We start from the raw sequence: 18,268 nt of genomic DNA on the forward strand, positions 1-18,268 counted from the left end.
CAAACCGGATGATATTGAGTATTGTTGACCATCCGGTTTAGTCGACTCTCGCGATTTGTTGCTTACTTCGTCGACCCTTTGTTGGAGAAAATGTCCAAAAGTTTCTTTTTACGTCATTTATGCTTCACGCAAACAAATTATATACAATCGTTCAAAGCTATCTTTTTCTTTTTCTTTTCTAGACGTAATTGAGTTAAGGTTTCTAAACTAGATTCAATAGACCCGATCTGGTTGTTGTTACAGTGTTCCCTCTCCTACATGTAGTAGCTGAGTGACTGGTTCCTTTTAGATCCACCTTCCCCGTGTAGTTCATTCCATTGTTGAAGCGCTGTCATGTTCGCAGACACTGATGAGACGCTCACACTCACCTGATTCAACACCATTGATAAGAGCTACATTTCTCTGAAAGCCAGAGACAGATATGAAAGAAAGAAAGAAAGAAAAAAGCACAAGTAAAAAGTCATACGAGGGCAAGTGCGTTTTTGAAATCCTCCATGTTCAAAGCTCGGATATCAGGACTTCCACTTCGAGCTGGAGGAACTCTGCCTTCGGCCAGAGCAGCATCTCGCTCCTACCGCCAAATCCCATCATTAACCATATTTTACTACTATATAGAGAAATTTTTTGGGCAACATAAATTTAGTTTCCTTGGTTGTTCAACACAAAGACGACTTACAGTTTTTTCCATCTCCAATATCTCCATGATTGGACGGTGGGCAGCAGTAACACATAGATTCTGCACGCACCAAAAGAGCATGTAACATGGAAATTCATGAGCATTACTTTGCATTTCTTATCATTTTGACAGACCATAACAAAGCTGAAGGAGTTACCTTAAGATCGCTTCCAGAATATCCATCAGTCATACTAGCAACTCCATCAATATCCAAATCAGGGGACAAGACTTCTTTTGCGAGAATAACCTTTAATATCTTTGCTCTATCCAGAGCATCTGGTAGTCCCACCATCAACCTGCACAAAAAGTCAATACCATAAACTTTTCACGACATGTCAATTTGATAGAAAGCTTAGTCCCACAAGGAAGCTATTTATATATTACCTACGAGGCAACCTTCTAATGACAGCCTCATCAAGGTCAAAAGGTCTGTTTGTGGCTGCAAGAACCAGAACACGTTCCGTTTCCTTTGTCGTCAGACCGTCCCAATATATCATCAACTCCCCCGGTTTTTGGCTTCGGCCTATCATGCTGTCCAGCTACAAGATAGTAAAATATTGGAACTCTGTCAGTGTCAGTAACCTGATTACAAGAAAAATCCGTCCAGGCATTGACCATGAGAAATTACCTCGTCGAAAAAGATAATGCTAGGGGAAATTCTACTAGCCATCGCGAAGACATCTTTGACATCACCCACACCCTTACCAAACCACTGCAATATTGAGAAGAACACAAGTTTGAACAAGAGATTCTGTGTATAAATTGGTACAATTTGGTAGAGTCCAACTTTTAAAGGATATTCTGTTACCCTTGACATTGAGATGTTAATGAAGTTAGCACCAGCTGCCGTTGCCGCTGCCTTTGCAAGCATGGTCTTTCCAGTTCCAGGAGGTCCAAATAAGAGAACTCCTCTACAAGGCTGCACATAGAGAAGTACAGAAGCAGACTGATTAGGACTCCACCAATGCATAACTTTAACAACTAAATTATAGAAAATTTCTTGTTTTAGGAAAGCCAAATTATCAGCTAGGACATAGTAAAAAGCCTATGTCCATGTATACTGGCACACACAAATCAAAATGTCCACAAAACTTATGAACATGTATACTGGCACACACAAATCAAAAGGTGATCCCTTCATAGATCTGTGATTAATTCAAGGCAGGACATAGTAAAACATTATGGGATTTTACTCAAACCTAATGCGGATAAGATAACCACCTTTGTTAATTGCCCCTTGCGGAAAAGTTCAGGCCGTTGTAAAGGAAGCATAACCAATTCCTTTAAAGTGTCTATGACATTCTCAAGTGCCCCAATGTCATCAAATGTAACACCAATTTCCCCGGGAGAAATAACATCACTAAAAAGCCTCTTTACAAACTCATTTTCTGTCATAATGTCCTGAAAGCAACAGAAGAAAGTAACAGTTGTTACATACTAGGAGGAATTGCCACAGTGAAAATATGTAAACACCAATTCAATTTCCAAGAAGATTTGCTAACCTCGACAGACTTCTGCGGGTTCTTAGATTCATTTAGAACAGTCCGTAAGAGTTCTATTCCAAATTTTAAGCTGCAAGGATCCAAAATTCATACTCAATACTGAAACAGAATACTGAAACAGATATAAGTAATGTACAGGGACAAGCTGCCAATTACCTATCAAGAGACAAAGTAACTCTAACATCTGGATCAGCATCAGGATTACGCTTTATATGGTCACTAAGAGCCCATCCAATGATCTTTTCTGCACCTGATGCAGATATCCAAAGTCAACTTTTTCGAAAAGCATTCCATTGTCAACTCTGGTCATCATGCCGAACAAAGGGAGAGCCATACTGTCTCTTTGAAGTGTAAGATCCTTTGTGCACATCGTCTCAATGCCTTCACACTCTATACCAAATCGTCCCAACACCTAAATCGAGATGCAATTATAAAGTCTTATTAAAGCTTCTGTAATGCCCCTGTTTTAAAACAGGAAATGGAATTGTGCCATGTGAAAAGCAGATAAACTTGTATTGTACACCAGAGAAAAAGTAACATATTCTAGAAAGTATACTATCAACGATTTATTTTTGAGTGACTTGAGATTCAAACAATCAAGTTTTGAAAATAGAGGAATGATAGAGTTATAGACTTTAATGATACGCTATCTCCGCGGTTTTGCCTCCACAATCACGTCTAACAGCCAAAATGCCACAGATATAATTTAGCTTAAATTTTTTGAAGCTAAGTATGCAAATAAGGAATGTAACTAAGAAAATCAAAGATTTCTCACTGAGATTGAAAATTTGAAATCCTTGATTTTCAATCTGACCCATCATATTTAAAACTTATTCCGTGTCTAAAAATGCTGCCATGATCTTTTTTTCTAATTACACACTACATCCAAGAATACAGCAAAAAGTATACCGATACCATATATTCAGATTTCAGATGAAAGACATACCATGCGCAATTGACTGGAATTTGCCTTTATTTTCAAAGCCTCAGCATCACGATCCAACTGACGCTTCCAGGTTGTAAGAAGATCCTCATCCTGGTAATAATTAGCTCCATCAAGTTTAAGATTTTTTGAATGCTTACGTCTACAAGAATAGAGTAACAGACCTGTGGCATGCAAATAGTAACTTTATTTTCAAAGAGATTCGTTAGAAGTTTCGTTGCCGTTGGGACTTCCTTTTCTTGCTCATGTTGTTGTCCAATATCCTGAGAATATTAAGTAAAAGTAAGATTAGTCCCACTCTAGAAGAAACGGGATACCCTCCGTATCAAATATGTTAAAGGCTTGATTCAGAGGAAACATGCAGAACTGAAAACCGGCTAGAAAACAGAACTGATAACAGTCTAAACTCGCAGTTACAACAGGAGCACATTACGTTTTCCCACTGCACTAGACACCAGAATAAATTACGCAGTATAGTCAAAAGGTTATATATTAGAAGTCTACTTCAACCACTAAAACACTGAAACACGGAAATGCAGAATGCTCTAAACAAAAAAATGTAGCAATGTTATTTTTTTACGAAATGAGCTCAAGGCATGCAACTGAAGAAAAAGCATCTCATAGTAACTACCTTCTCCTTGCGATTATCAGAGTGCGTCTGTGAATCGATCACAATTACGTTATCTGGGATATCTTCAAGTTTGCTTTTGAATGCAGAGCAAAAATCGGAATTTCCAACAACAAATTTCTCAGCATCTTTCAAAAATAGAATGACCGGACAAGTTCCGCTCTCATCATGGACAACCTGGAAACAGACGAAGATATAAGCATATGGAAAGTATTAGACGAAGAAAAAAATCATTACTTTGCAACTGAAAAGTACCTCAAACAATTTGTCAACAAGTAATTCATCTAGATCCTCGGAACCCGAGCTCTCGAACTGAAGATTAGTAGCTATTAGAAAGACAGACGAAACAGTGTGTGAGACAAGAGCTGCTGAGGACCAGTAACCAGTGCACTACTGAACATGACGTAGACGTACCACTGCAGAAGTACCCATGTCCCATTTCACACAGGTCACCAAGAGTAACTCCATCAGGTACTGGATTCTCAAATCTAACACCCACTTTAGCTTTAGGATTCTCATCAAATACTAAAATTACTTTCCCTCTAATCCCAGAAGGTGGTCCCCTAAATAATATCAAGTAAAGTGAATATAAATTTGTAAAAAGATCTACAAATTTAGATAAAACTATAAGATAGGATATAGATTTTGCGAAAGATATATACTTCTTGGATGTAAATAGAAGTAATTCATCATAAATTATTTGCATTTTCTAATAAATGAAGATACTTTCTTCGTAAGAGCCAAAAAATATAATATTCATACTATATAGAAGCAGCTGCCTCAATCAGAACTATCAGAAGAAGCAAACCATGAGGTAGGTAGCCCCCGACAGGACTCATTGCTGAAGAATCTTACCCTGTCACCTGCAAGTGTTTTTTCACAATGAAGTATCAGAAACCCAGAAATCTAAGAAGATTGAAGAACATTATTTTGTTGCAAACAACATAAAGGGGCATGCCTTTCTTCAAAGTACAATTCACTGGATTTCCAAATGAACAAGGTAAAGTCTTAGGCTTTGAGTCTGGACCAGAAGAAGCAGGAGGAGAAGGGCTAGATGAATCTCCATCACCTGTTGACAAAGCCAATTTCTTCCCTCCATCAATGAGCTCTAAACTCTGCCTGGGAAGCTTACATGACTTTTTAGAAGCAGGTCCATCCATCAGTGACTTAAATTCCTCAGCAGTCATAGCCTGCAGGAGATTGCAGAGCAGATGCACCAGGAATTACTCGTAGTTAGGAAAACAGACAAATAAGTGTAGATGCAAAAACTTTCCTCTAATAAACTAACAAGCATATCATCATACATATCTCTAATCAACAACAATATCTTACCCCCAAAATTGGATGGCTGTCAAATATTAGCAATTTCGCCTTGAAGTGATTGGCAAGTGCTTTAACCAATATCTCTTGGTATATTTCAGACCCTGAAACAATTCCAACCAAAAAGAGAAAATGATATTGCCGCCTAAAAGCAGTACAGGAACCACATAAGCAAGATACACCACAAACCTGCAGGACCAGAAAGCAATATCCTTGGGTTCAAATTGGTGAAGTCGGAGGCATATCCTTTATTCTTCTTTTTGAGATGTACATGTGAAACAGCTAGTAAAGAATTCTTTGTACTCTCACTGTGATAATAAAACAGAAAGACCTTAGTACAGTACCCATGCAAAGCCCAAAATACCAAAGACAAGAAAAAAATATGATTTGTGTGAAAGACTCCGAAGGGAAGGACAGGGCCCTCATATTTCCTAACTTTAATACTTCAGGAAGGGAATTCAAAGTTATGACAATTCAAAGTTCATAGAAAGAAATGCACATATCTTAAATCTGTAAAAATACCTCAAATAATAAGGAAATTCATCCAGTGAAAATTCCAATCTTTCGCAGTCTACAATACCAGCTTGAATATGTTTCTTGAATTTTGCAGCTAGTTGTGAACCCCTTGTCACCTCGTTTCTCTCCTCTAATATCTGATACTAGCTTTGTTAATATAATGCTAATTATTGTTGATGACGCCAGGGTCCAAGGGAGTAATTACCTCAATTTTGGAATCTTGGTTATGGCTGTCTGCAGCTTTATTACTTTGATTGTTATCAGCCATGCCGTCAAATTCAAGCTTTGCGCCTTCTTGGACCCCAGAAGTAGCAGGATTCTCTGGCGCTTGCCAGCTCATAATGGATGCACGGCTTGATAATCGTAACTCCCGACTCAAGCTTGCAAGGGATGCGAAAATCGAAAGGTTTGATGGATCTCTTGCCTCTCTCTCTAACAGTAGAAATTTTCCTGCAGGAACCTCTTCCATACCAGCTGAGTCTGCAACATTAGGCATCTGCTGATATATCTGGATACAACTTAATGGGAAAACTTCAAAAGGTTACTTGTTGCACATTTCATACAGAAGAAAAAAAAAGGTGGGAGGATACGAAAGCATAGCTCCCGCAATCACCAAAAACCAATTCGTCACCAGAGCGTAGCACATGGCTGAAACCCTTGTGGGGAAGTGCTCCATTAATCAGCACAGGTCCCCCGGTTCCTGTGATATCTAGAACCGCTACAACATTTCCATTGCGCTGAACCATGTGTACAAACAATAAATGAGAATACAGAACCAGCTTGTTTTGTACTCTCAAAATAAAAGTATATATAAAACCTGAATTCTTGTGATCTTGCACAACAAAGAACCGAGATTCTGGCTGTGTATTACTGCGTTGGAGGCTAGACAAGAACCCAGAGTGAAGCACGATCTAGCAATGTAAACGTCTCGATTCTGAAAAATTCACAAGTAAGCTCATCAATGTTTCAGGCAGTATAAAAAAAAGCATCAAACCTATTGAATCCATAGAGAGAGAGAGAGAGGTTAAAAATCAAACTTGTGCAGACTGTGATAGCAATCGACACCACGGGGTCTTAAAGACACGATCTTGATAAGTCCATCCGTCAAAAGAAGCATACGGCGGTGGTGCTGAGTCTACTAGTTCAATTTCAAACAAAATCCAAAAACAATCAAACAAAATCAAAAGATGAATTGAAATTTTCAATTTCAAAGATTGAGTGAAGACGGACGGACCGTGGCGTGGTGGTTTCGCCGCCTGAATCGTGGCGTCTCCGGCGGTTGATGTTGAGGTTTCTTCATCTTCCAACTGAAACGAAGAATAATATATGCCCAAAATTCGCCCAAATTCTCAAAACCCAGAACAGAAGAAGTTGTTAAGGTCTCCGGAATCAGAAAACCTTTTGGCGTTTGGATGAAAGAAGAGATTCATCGTCGGAAGAAGCTGTATCGCTGTTACCCCGCGGCGGTGACAACAACGCCGCCATTACTGTTTCTTTCTTGATCTCTCTTCTTTCGATTCTAGCAGAAGCGGCGCGATTCTTTAAGAATCAATGTGAGAGAGAGAGAGATGAATTTTGAAACAAGGAACCCAAAGAATTATGAATTGTGATTTTATTGGACTTTGTGAGAGTGATGCAGAACCGAGCGTGTGAGTTCTCACGTGTGAAAATGCCACTTGTTGGATGTGACGACGAATCAGTGGCCGAAACGATGTGATTTGAGAATCAATGCGAGTGAGAGATGAATTGTGTGAATTGTGATTTTATGGGACTTTGTGAGTGATGCAGAACCGAGCGTGTGAGTTCTCTCACGTGTGAAAATGGCAACGTGTAAGGATGGAGTGACAGACACGTGGCATTATTGGATTGGACGATCAAAATGGCCGTTAGAAGCTTTATGAGCAAGTATTAGCTTTTTTTTTTTTTTTTTTCTGATTATCCAAAACAAATTTATACTAATTTAAAGCAAAGCAAGGATAATGATATTTCTCTCTTAATTAGTTCGTCAAAGCCTTGATGATTGCATTGAAGAGTATTCCTTCCCATGAGTCCACCAGCTTCTGGAGAAACGATGTAGCCTCCAGGTTGAAAGATAGTAAAACTGCAGCGACTAGAACCACAGCAGCAATGACTACAGTAACTTTGAGACAGCCACTTCCACGGGAGAGTCTCCCCAAGATCACTTTGCAGGAGTTGTCAGCTTCTTCGTAAAGAGAACCATTGGCTCCTCCTCCTTGATCAGTGATGGCTTTTTCGTTCTGATAAGCATCATTCACAGGTTAGGTCAGGAGATGAAATAAGAAACTGAGTAAAGGGTGAAATAATTAAGTTTATCTTACAAGAGTGAGAAGCATTACCATTAGCATGAAGTACAACATAGTTCTATTGAGAGTGAGTTTATCACTCGGAGATGATGATAGTTTGAGGTAATGATCCTTCCATTCGCTTACAAGCCTTTTAAGAAGAGCACCACTAGCTTCTTTATCCGTATAATAAAGCCTTTCCCAGAGCTTGCAGCAATCTACATTTTCCGTCAAAGACCAGATAGCGATTGTTGTAGCTTCCTTGGCTAAAGGAGGGTTTCCTGTAATTAACAACGGTAACACTAGTTGGAGAAGAGAGAGTGAGAGAGAACAAGAAGAAAAACTCAAAGGTGTTCCATTAGTTACGAATACCTTCTTCTCCAGCTAATTTCAAAGAAAGAGTGAACATTTCTTCAGTCACTTGTTTCATTAAGTTGCTTCCTCGTGTACCGGCAAGAGCCACATCCTTCAACAAGGGATAAATTGCCTCAAACCTCTCTGTAGCCTGTGTGTATACAGATCACATGCTTAGTGATCAGAATCGACAAAACGCATCAAGGTTTTGCACATAATAAAAATCTGATTACCTTTACTCTTGCGGATGAAAGAGGGAAAGTAAGCCTTAGCAAGATCTCAAATGAAGGAGGTGGAATCACCCGTGGTGATCTCTCTGCAACAGATCCATTTACAAGTATAGCCCGAGCTTTTGGATTCGACAAAATTCTGACAAGAAAATATTATGGCATAAACAAGATCAGATTATATTGTATATAGGCAAAGGAGAATTACTATAAGGAAACTCACTTCTCAACCAACTGCATGATGAGATCTGTTTACTGAGGAGAGTAGGTACCGACTAGCGGTAACAAGTTACGCACCCATGAAAACAAGCCTACAGCTAAACTATATCGGGAGGCCTGTCCACACATTTTTACAGTTCAATAAATATAAAAAATATATAGATGACAAAAAAACACAAATCACGAACGAACCTGAGCCATCATCCAAACTATAAAGGGAAGCTTGTCCTGTCCCAGATACTTACGCCTAACCCTCATAGCCGGCAATACAATAGCCAAAGCTTTAGGCTTCTTACGCAATACCATTGCTAATGCAACAAATATTGCTACCTTTAAGTTGTTAAAAACACAGTATAATGGAGAGTTAGCCAAACAATATAATTAATTCTAAGCACTAGACATATATATATATATATATATATATATATATATATATATATATATAGGAGACAACCTTAGATTTGGATTTAGGAGGAGGTTGTTGTTGCGCAGCTTTAATCTTGGGATGATCTGCTTGTTGTTTGGCTTCTTCCAAACAAGTGAGAATATGATTAGACGCCCACATTACAAAGGCAGCGAGTGTCGTAATACAGACTCGTTTGATCCAATCCGCTGATGTTTTGTAGACAGGACGAGGAATCTGAGATAATGGAACCTGTTTTTACATATATATATAAACAAATCAGCTTCTTTCACGATTTTTTTTTTAAAAACTAGTCTGAAAGAAGAGAGGTCCTCCTCACATGGATGAGATGGATCAGCTTGGGGAAAGTAGAGTCGTTGAACATGTTGGCCCATGGAAATTGCACATCCGAGAGTGTTATCCCAAGGTACTCGACAAATTTCAATAGCTGAACCTCCGGTTCAAACCCATGCAATTTCTAGTAACAAGTAACAGACAAACAAGTTTAGTTTGATATTTTGTCGATCGATTTAGAGATCAGAAAACAAACGTTCACATAGATGGCATGAGCGGCTTTACCGATATATCGACAAGGTGAGCCGCAAGATCTAAAGGATCGATCTTTGCGACAGCTTCGGGAAAAGACACTTTCGGCTTCCTCTCCTCCTCCGTCTTGTTGTTGGCTGGTTTCACAGATTTGATCGGATCCATAAGCTTTTCTTAAGTTCTAAGGAGCACAAGAGAAGGAAGAACACAATAATATTTGGGGATAACAACAACCAAAAAAACGAGATTTTTAGGGTTTTTAGGGCCTTTAAGGCGCAATATCCTAATTTCGAAATCAAATTGTGGTAACATTTGTAAGCTGATTCTACTTACAAACCGGTCTTCGTTTATTCCAATCCAATTGAACCGGCCTCACATTTGTCCCCTTGAGCTATTGCTGTTTTTTTACTACATCTTTGATAAGAGCTCTTTTTTTTAACCCAACGGTTCGGTTCCGGATCAAACTGAGATTAAAAAGGTCTAAAAAGCAAAATCCTTGACAAGCTTTTCTATGCTATGAGACTCGATCTTTGGGTGAAGATAGCCATCAACTCAAGCACCAGCTTTTCATCATGCTTCACCACGTACCTGTTTAAGAAAGTTTGATCGGTACATGCCAAAACAGAAGCCATTGGAGGGAGTTCACTTCCAAGTGAACCTTTAGACATGAGAGCTTTCACGACGTTGCACCTAGGTACAATCCTCTTCTCCATGCTGTAACCAAGTACCTGAGGGAACAAAGTTATGACCTTTAGTGGCCAATTCATCTTCTTTACCACAAACTCAGTCTTCTTCTTCACCATCTCTGCAGAATAACCAATGCACTGAGGAAAGCACTTGACCATCATCACATACTCATCTCTGCTGAATCCTAAGCTTATAAATGTTTCCAAGGAGTTCAATATCTGCTGCTCTGAAGCACGTAAGCATAGTGGATTCTTCTTGAACACTAACAAGACCTCATCTTCGCACAGACCACACTTCTTAAAGGTATCAAATGTCTGACTTATCCTATTCTCTGAGTATCCAAGAAAAGCAGGGCACTTCTTGAAAAGTTGCCATATATCACTTACAGTTAAGCCAAACCTTTTATAGACATTGAAGTGTTCTTCTAGTCTTTTCTCGCTCAATCCGTAAACAATGCATAAAGCTTCAACAAACTTTGGGGTTGTGGGATCAAAACCCATCCCAACAACCTTCTTGAGTGATTCTTCAAACTTTTTTTTTCCACAGCAGACATGGTGATTAGAGATGAGCAATGAGAATAACAACCTCTGAGGCACGCCCAATTCTCTCAGAACCAAAATATTTCTGATCTTATTCTCCTGCTTACTACCCTCTGGCAAGGAATGACACAACTTTTCAAACTTGGAACTCTTGTCCGCTTCTATAATCTCTTTGACGATATCATAGTATCTTCTGATACTTTTGCCCCCTTTAATTCCCAATATTTTAGGAACTTTTGAAACAATCTCAGTGAGCTCAGAGGTTGAAGCTCCTCTTGACTGCAAAAACTTAAGCTTGGGACTAAGTGACTTCTCAGCATCTAATACAAGCAATGTTGGATAATCCGTAACGATGCTTGAGATCTGAGAATCTGTAAACCCATGACTTCTCAAAAGACTCAGAACTGAATCAGGATTGCTCTTCTCCACAAAGCTTAGCTTACTTGAAATCGATTCTGCAACTCGTTTAGCTAAACCCAATGAACCAACGAGGTAAGAGACTGTAAAGTTCTTACCTTTTCGACCATCTCTAAGGCTTACAACATCAGCAGCAGCAGCAATAGCAACAGAGGAGAAGGAATTGGAAAAAGCAGATCCATTTTGATAAAGGTTCACTGCAGCACTCAAGTTACAACGCCATTTCTGAAACTGGACCAACCTTTTTCCATGAGGAATCAAAGAACACATGGCATTACAATGCGATTGACCAGACAAATGTCTTGGAACCGGTTCGAGCAAAGCTGTCTGGTTCTAAATTCGAGAAAACTACAGGATGATAAATCTCAAAATTTCTCCAAGCTTACAACATATTCATCAGTGTTCCGCGAGAGATCGATGAGTGTTCGAGAGTAAAAATCAAAAATTTGGAGGGGGAAGGAAGAAGAAAGAAGAAATTAGGGTTTAGTGGTTTACGAGCAATAATACCTAATTACAAAGTACCAAACCGCGATTAGATGTTTCAGACTCAATTAGTAATACGATGTGAGTTGTGGGCTTCAATCATTCCTCTTCTTGGTCCAATTAGAATATTTATAAGGTAATCTGGGCCAGTCTCTACACAAAAGCCCACTTAAGCATTATTGCTTGACGGAAGGGTTTGTGTTACAAAGAGAAAAAAAGTAAACTAAAAATATAAAAGGGTTCTAAATTTTGATAATGTCAAACACGACTATAGCAGATCGTGCCATAACCATTCTCATTGTCCTCATTCGATTAAGTAATTAATCTTTGATTAAGATATATTGTCAGTATATAAAAAGACACTATGCTTTTAAAATCTTTAAATAGAGCTAACTAATCATTTTCTGTAACAATCATCTCATCGGGTAGATAGCAAATATATAATGTTATATTGTTATGTTGTAAGTGTTCTTGAAGTGGGCATCATCGATCTTGCGCCTTCAAGTGGAAGAAATATAATAATATATATGTTGGAACGTTTGGATGATTCTATTTTTTTTTATTCAGATATGTTTATGCAAGCAGGAAAGTGAAATCATAACTGTCAATTAAATTATTATTAAATAAAAGAAAAAGGGAAAAAATATTACATATAGTGTTAGTTTTATAATGTTGACGTAGTTGTCTTCATTTCTTAATGTCTTCACTATATAATTTTTTTTTTCAATATAAAGAGAACAACAACAACAAATCTTGAATTGAATATCAGTTTTTGAGTCAGATCTTCTAAACTCTCCTACGTTTAAATGTCGTACAATAGAATACTTGTCTTCCCGTCTTTGGTCGTCTCTCTTATCCTCTACGGTTTCGCATCATGTGCAACATTACCCAAAGAAGAAGGTATGTATGGATATATATAACGATTATGTTTGAGTCGCGGTGTAATTAATGATTCTTGGTTTTGGTTCTCTTTAAATTTGAATTTTGCAGTCGAGGCTTTAAAAGGTGCAGCAAAAGCGTTGAAGAATGATAATTGGAAATTCAATGTGGATCCTTGCGACGTCGCTTCATCTCAAGGCGGTTGGAGAAATCCTAGCCCCGCCGAAGGTCACGAAGACGTCGTTACTTGTAACTGCTCTTCCTCCGTTTGCCATGTAACCAGCATGTACGTTCGATTTTGTTTTTGGACAATTCTTAATAATACCACACTTTTTAAGTTTTGTTTCGTAGAATACCACTACCTCTAAGACTTGGCTTCGATTTCACCATATTCGTGCTAATATCTTCGAAGATTTTACAAGAACAAGAAAAGATCGAGTAACAATATTCTTAATGACATTTTCTTTCGACAGCAAAATAAGTTATTAATAATATTTTATACCATTTCCTAATCAAATTATAGGTTAACTAGTCACATTCAATAAAATATTCTACAGCTTAATACCATTTCCAGACCTTTTTCGACGTGTCACACATACGTGTCTGCATGGTATTGGGTCGAAAACGTAATTGACCTTCATTTTGTGACAGAGTTCTCATGGGACAAAACCTTCAAGGTTCTCTTCCAACAGAGTTTTCAGGACTTCCTTTCCTACAAGAGATGTAAGCAGCTAGCATATATATTCACTAATTACCCCTTGCAAGTTCATGTTATTACAATATCTACCGCTACTCACTTCAACTGTCACACACTCTTCTTTCTTTTGATCAGTGATCTGTCTAGAAACTTTCTCAACGGTTCCATTCCTCCAGAATGGGGAGCTTTGCCACTTGTCAACATGTATGTATAAGCTTATCTATGTTCATATATATACACTATAGATTGATTTGATTGAGTATCTTCATTGGATTATGAAAATTGTAGCTCACTACTTGGTAACCGGATAAGTGGTCCAATCCCGAAAGAATTTGGAAACTTTACGAACCTTAAAAGTCTGTAAGTACACTTCTTTGATACCTCTCCTCAACAGTTTTTCAGATCAAAATATCTTATATTATTATTCTTTGTTTCTGAATCATTTGGTTTAGTGTCTTGGAATACAACCAACTCTCCGGAACATTACCTCGAGAGCTCGGGAATCTACGGAACCATAAAAAACTGTAAGAACGTTTTGCCAAGGTTCACTGAAAACGTTCCATGCATAAAGTCTTTCCTTATGTTGAGACTTGAGACTATTTAATCTCTTTGTAGCCTTCTTAGCTCCAACTACTTGACCGGGGAAATCCCAAGTACATTCGCCAAACTTACTTCATTGACTGATTTGTAAGTTACTCCTCTGTTTTTTTCTTTTTTTTATAAATCATATGTTTCCATGGAGATTCTAACTTTTAAACTAAAAGTATATGTTTTCTCTTTGATTTATAGCCGTATAAGTGACAACCAGTTCACTGGTACTATACCAGATTTCATCCAGAACTGGACAAAACTTGGGAAACTGTAAGCAATATACTTTCAACGTAATATGATTTTTCTTTTGTATTTTTCATATTGGTATTTGTTACTTATAAAGGATTGAAATATTTGTTATGCTTCTAATCAGGGTTATACAAGCAAGTGGTTTAGTTGGACCCATTCCTAGTGCCATTGGTCCTCTGAAAAAGTTATCAAACTTGTAAGTACACAAATTAAACTTTTGAGTGTTGGGAATTCGTTAATTTTCGCCTTTCATGGACTGAATCACCTTCAGTGATGTATATTAAATATTTTCTACATTTTACATTTTGTAGGAAAATCAGTGACTTGGCCGGACCTGAATCTCCATTTCCCCTGCTACAAAATATGACATCGATGAAGACATTGTGAGTTTGAGCCTAAGAGTAAACATATTAGGTAATGGGTTTCTTCCTACCTTCAATTAGCTAACTACCATTTCTCCTCGCAGGGTTCTTAGGAACTGCAACCTTACAGGAGACTTACCTGAGTATCTTGGAACGTTTACATCCTTTAAGAATTTGTTAGTATTATCTTTCTTCTTTGGCAAGTATAATGTCAAATTACCGAAAAATGAAAAAGGAATTTAAGCTGACATTGTGAGACTCTTGTGTAGAGATCTTAGTTTTAACAAGCTGAGTGGACCCATCCCCAATGGATATGCTTCTCTTTCAAATGTAGACAATATGTATGCTGCTCTTCTCTATCTTTCTTTTGTTTCTTTAATTCAACTATTTCTATGGAGTTATGTTTCCATTGCGCTGACATTTGTTTTGCAACCTTTCAGATATCTTACAAGTAACATGTTAAATGGGGAAGTGCCAAGTTGGATGGTAGACAAAGGAGACAATATGTATGTTTTATTCACATATATTTCTATGTAGTGACTAGTGATATATAACAGGAGAAGTAACGTTTTTTGGTTATATTGTATCTTTTAATTTCTTGCAGTGATATTTCTTACAATAACTTCTCCAAAGATACTAGAACCCAAGAATGTCAACAAAAATCCGTGTAAGAAGAACAATAAACATTTTAATGTTCTCATGCCTTCAAATTCGCTATAAAGCTTACGGTTGGTTCCTTTGTTCTTTTTTTATTTGCAGGAATATGTTTTCTAGTACCAGCCCTTTGGTAGCAAATAACACGTAAATATTTCTCATTATTTTTATAAGCCTTAGGTCTATATAATATAACACTCACTAGAAATGTTGATATTACATTACGTTTTGCTACAGCTCAAGTGTTACATGTCTGAGTAACTATATATGTCCTAAAAGTAAGTCTTTGAAGCTATATCGAATATCGATATCGCCTAAATCTATGTACTTGCACATCTGATTTTGTATTCGGTTATTAATTAATCATCTGTTCTCAGCTTTCTATGGCCTTTATATAAATTGTGGTGGTAACGATATAACAATCAACGGGACTAAGTATGACGCTGACACATGGGACACACCGGGTTTCTATGATAGTAGAAACGGTTGGGTAGCTAGCAATACGGGACACTTCTTGGGTGATGATGGGTCTGACGATGGGAAAACATTTTGGTCCAAGAATTCATCAGTGCTTAAGATACCTGATTCTATGCTTTATACACATGCCCGTCTCTCAGCCATTTCCCTCACATACTACGCGTTGTGTCTTGGGAATGGAAACTATACGGTTAATCTTCATTTTGCTGAAATTATGTTTAATGAAAGCAACACGGGACGACGATTTTTCGACATATACATTCAGGTATATTTTGATCAAACATGTTTACCTAAATGTCTGGAAGATTGTAATTATACTTATTATTCAATTGCATGGTGTGATAATGTGCAGGGTAAACTTGAGATTAAGGATTTCAATATTGTAGATGAGGCAAAAGGTGTTGGTAAGATTGTGATTAAGAAATTTTTTCTTATGATTACAAATGGGAAGTTGGAGATAAGATTACAATGGGCTGCGAAAGGAACTCAAGGTATTCCTGTAAAAGGTGTCTATGGTTCTCTCATATCGGCTGTGTCGGTAGATCCAAGTAAACTTTTCAAACCCGAAAAGATTTTAAATTTATCTGAGTGTTTTTGTCTCTTGACTTTTATTTCCTATGACCTTTATGTAGATTTCATCCCACCAAAGGAACCTGGCACCGAAGCTGGTCGTGGAAGATCAGCTGTTGGTATAGTGGTTGGTAGTGTAATTACTTCGACGGTGTTTCTTGTGCTTTTAATAGGCAGTATTTTATGGTGGAGAGGCTGCTTGAGACCCAAGACTCAGATGGAAAAAGGTACATACAAAGACTTGCTAAAATAGTTTTTTTTTTCTAACATTATAATTCATTTTTGAGTCTTGTCTCTTCGTTTCTTCCTAAACTCAAACTTGTTTCTTCACCTCAGATTTCAAGAAATTAGACTTCCAGATCAGTTCGTTCTCACTGAGGCAAATCAAAGTTGCCACGGATAACTTTAATCCCGCAAACAAGATAGGAGAAGGGGGTTTTGGTCCTGTACACAAGGTTAGCATCATAAATTAAAATGAAAAAATGTCATTGTTGTGTGATATATGACGTTTAAGGTTTTGTCCATTGTATGAATACAGGGAGTGTTGACTGATGGAACCGTGATTGCGGTGAAACAACTATCATCAAAATCAAAACAGGGGAATCGAGAGTTTTTGAACGAGATTGGTATGATTTCGGCACTACAGCATCCGCATTTGGTTAAATTATATGGATGTTGCGTTGAAGGTGATCAACTCTTGCTAGTTTACGAGTACTTGGAAAACAACAGTCTCGCACAAGCTCTTTTTGGTTAGGCATCCCTTTTAAAACACTTTATATACCTTAAAAGTTTAAACGTTCTATACCATCCATTTTTTTTGCTCAAGAAATTGTTTTTGTTTCTATCAAATTTTAAGGTCCTCAAGAGACTCGGATACAACTAAATTGGCCAACGAGGCAGATGATTTGCATGGGGATAGCAAGAGGACTAGCTTATCTCCACGAGGAATCAAGACTCAAGATAGTACACAGAGATATCAAAGCCACTAATGTCTTGCTTGACAAGGAACTAAACCCAAAGATTTCTGATTTCGGTCTTGCTAAGCTTGATGAAGAAGAAAACACACACATCAGCACAAGAATCGCCGGAACATAGTGAGTTTGAGTTACATATCTGATACTAAGATTTTTGTGTCTCCTAGCAGGTTCAATTAACCTTAAGTGTTGTAGTATTTAAGGTGTCAATCCAAATGGGATGTTGCTAGCAATCAAGATGCAATCAAGGAATCACAAGTTAAGCCAATTCAAGGAGTGTTTTTATCTAAGAGTCCTAGAATGATCAAAATGCGAAATGGAAATGAGTCACAGAACAAGAAACAAGAATGCATGACAAGAAGCGAAAGTGAATAAAAACGCAAACGATTCTAAGCATGAACAAACGAAACAGTTCCAGGAATGTAATAAAAATCAGAAAGAAAGAAGTCCTAAGGATGGGGTAATTGATGTCGGTGGAGTATTCTAGTCTAAGGAGTGTTTAACATACCATAAGCAAAGTATCCCTAAACAATGAACATCACAACTTAGCTAATCCAATCTCTTGGCAAAAGCTACTCAGACGCAACCACTTCCATACCTAGCTCTCGCTAGAGAAACGTGGTCGAGCAGGCATGACAGACAAGTTCATTCGTGTCAACAAACATCCTAGACAACTAATCTCTTAGGCTAGGAACGTAAGTCTCTGGCACTAGTTGGTCAGACATTTCATCAAACACCTTTTGGGTGCGGAAATGTCTCGAACCTAGTTCCAATTGATCAGAGAGAAACAAGTAATTCTAACTCTAGTCCAGAAGGGAATTTTACAATCAAAGCTTAAACACTCTACATCCTAAGATCCTCCACCTAATCTATCCCATCCTCAGGAACTACCACACTACTCAGATCCGAAAATCATAGTCAAGGATGCAAACACAGAAATCATTGAATCAAGCATAATAAGATAGATAAAAATAAGATTAACAACTTTGTAGAAGGAATCAAATGCAAAATCTCAATAAATCTCAACGATATCGGAATACAAGTCTGAGAAC

The 18,268-nt window shown here is 37.8% G+C and overlaps 3 protein-coding genes and 1 pseudogene across 3 annotated transcripts; 1 reads left to right on the top strand and 3 right to left on the bottom strand.

Moving 5' to 3' along the window:
• LOC104714546 lies at nt 92–7,302 on the bottom strand. Its single transcript, XM_010431948.2, has 27 exons — nt 6,984–7,302; nt 6,820–6,892; nt 6,623–6,723; nt 6,403–6,519; nt 6,176–6,322; nt 5,791–6,093; nt 5,592–5,722; nt 5,259–5,377; nt 5,082–5,173; nt 4,708–4,939; nt 4,558–4,612; nt 4,164–4,312; nt 4,005–4,075; nt 3,753–3,926; nt 3,286–3,384; nt 3,125–3,214; nt 2,515–2,590; nt 2,335–2,428; nt 2,179–2,248; nt 1,898–2,077; nt 1,485–1,595; nt 1,305–1,388; nt 1,061–1,215; nt 834–972; nt 677–736; nt 467–571; nt 92–368 (listed from the first exon to the last, which is right to left on the bottom strand). Exons 1-27 carry the CDS (start codon nt 7,068–7,070, stop codon nt 255–257), a joined length of 3,228 nt encoding a protein of 1,075 aa, XP_010430250.1. The 5' UTR covers nt 7,071–7,302; the 3' UTR covers nt 92–254.
• Nucleotides 7,499–9,972, bottom strand: LOC104714548 (annotated as a pseudogene).
• On the bottom strand, nt 10,121–11,789 carry LOC104714547 (transcription termination factor MTERF2, chloroplastic-like). Its single transcript, XM_010431949.2, has one exon. The coding sequence runs from the start codon at nt 11,548–11,550 to the stop codon at nt 10,147–10,149; it is 1,404 nt and encodes a 467-aa protein (XP_010430251.1). The 5' UTR covers nt 11,551–11,789; the 3' UTR covers nt 10,121–10,146.
• LOC104716041 (probable leucine-rich repeat receptor-like serine/threonine-protein kinase At3g14840) lies at nt 12,546–17,465 on the top strand. Its single transcript, XM_010433387.1, has 23 exons — nt 12,546–12,663; nt 12,754–12,928; nt 13,294–13,365; nt 13,475–13,543; nt 13,628–13,699; nt 13,792–13,863; nt 13,955–14,026; nt 14,129–14,200; nt 14,304–14,375; nt 14,491–14,562; nt 14,646–14,717; nt 14,811–14,882; nt 14,982–15,047; nt 15,146–15,208; nt 15,301–15,342; nt 15,433–15,473; nt 15,573–15,937; nt 16,025–16,220; nt 16,305–16,469; nt 16,579–16,697; nt 16,781–16,991; nt 17,099–17,336; nt 17,412–17,465. Exons 1-23 carry the CDS (start codon nt 12,570–12,572, stop codon nt 17,416–17,418), a joined length of 2,499 nt encoding a protein of 832 aa, XP_010431689.1. The 5' UTR covers nt 12,546–12,569; the 3' UTR covers nt 17,419–17,465.

The sequence above is a fragment of the Camelina sativa genome, chromosome 9 (genome assembly GCF_000633955.1).
Source record: "Camelina sativa cultivar DH55 chromosome 9, Cs, whole genome shotgun sequence".
Classification (NCBI taxonomy): domain Eukaryota; kingdom Viridiplantae; phylum Streptophyta; class Magnoliopsida; order Brassicales; family Brassicaceae; genus Camelina; species Camelina sativa.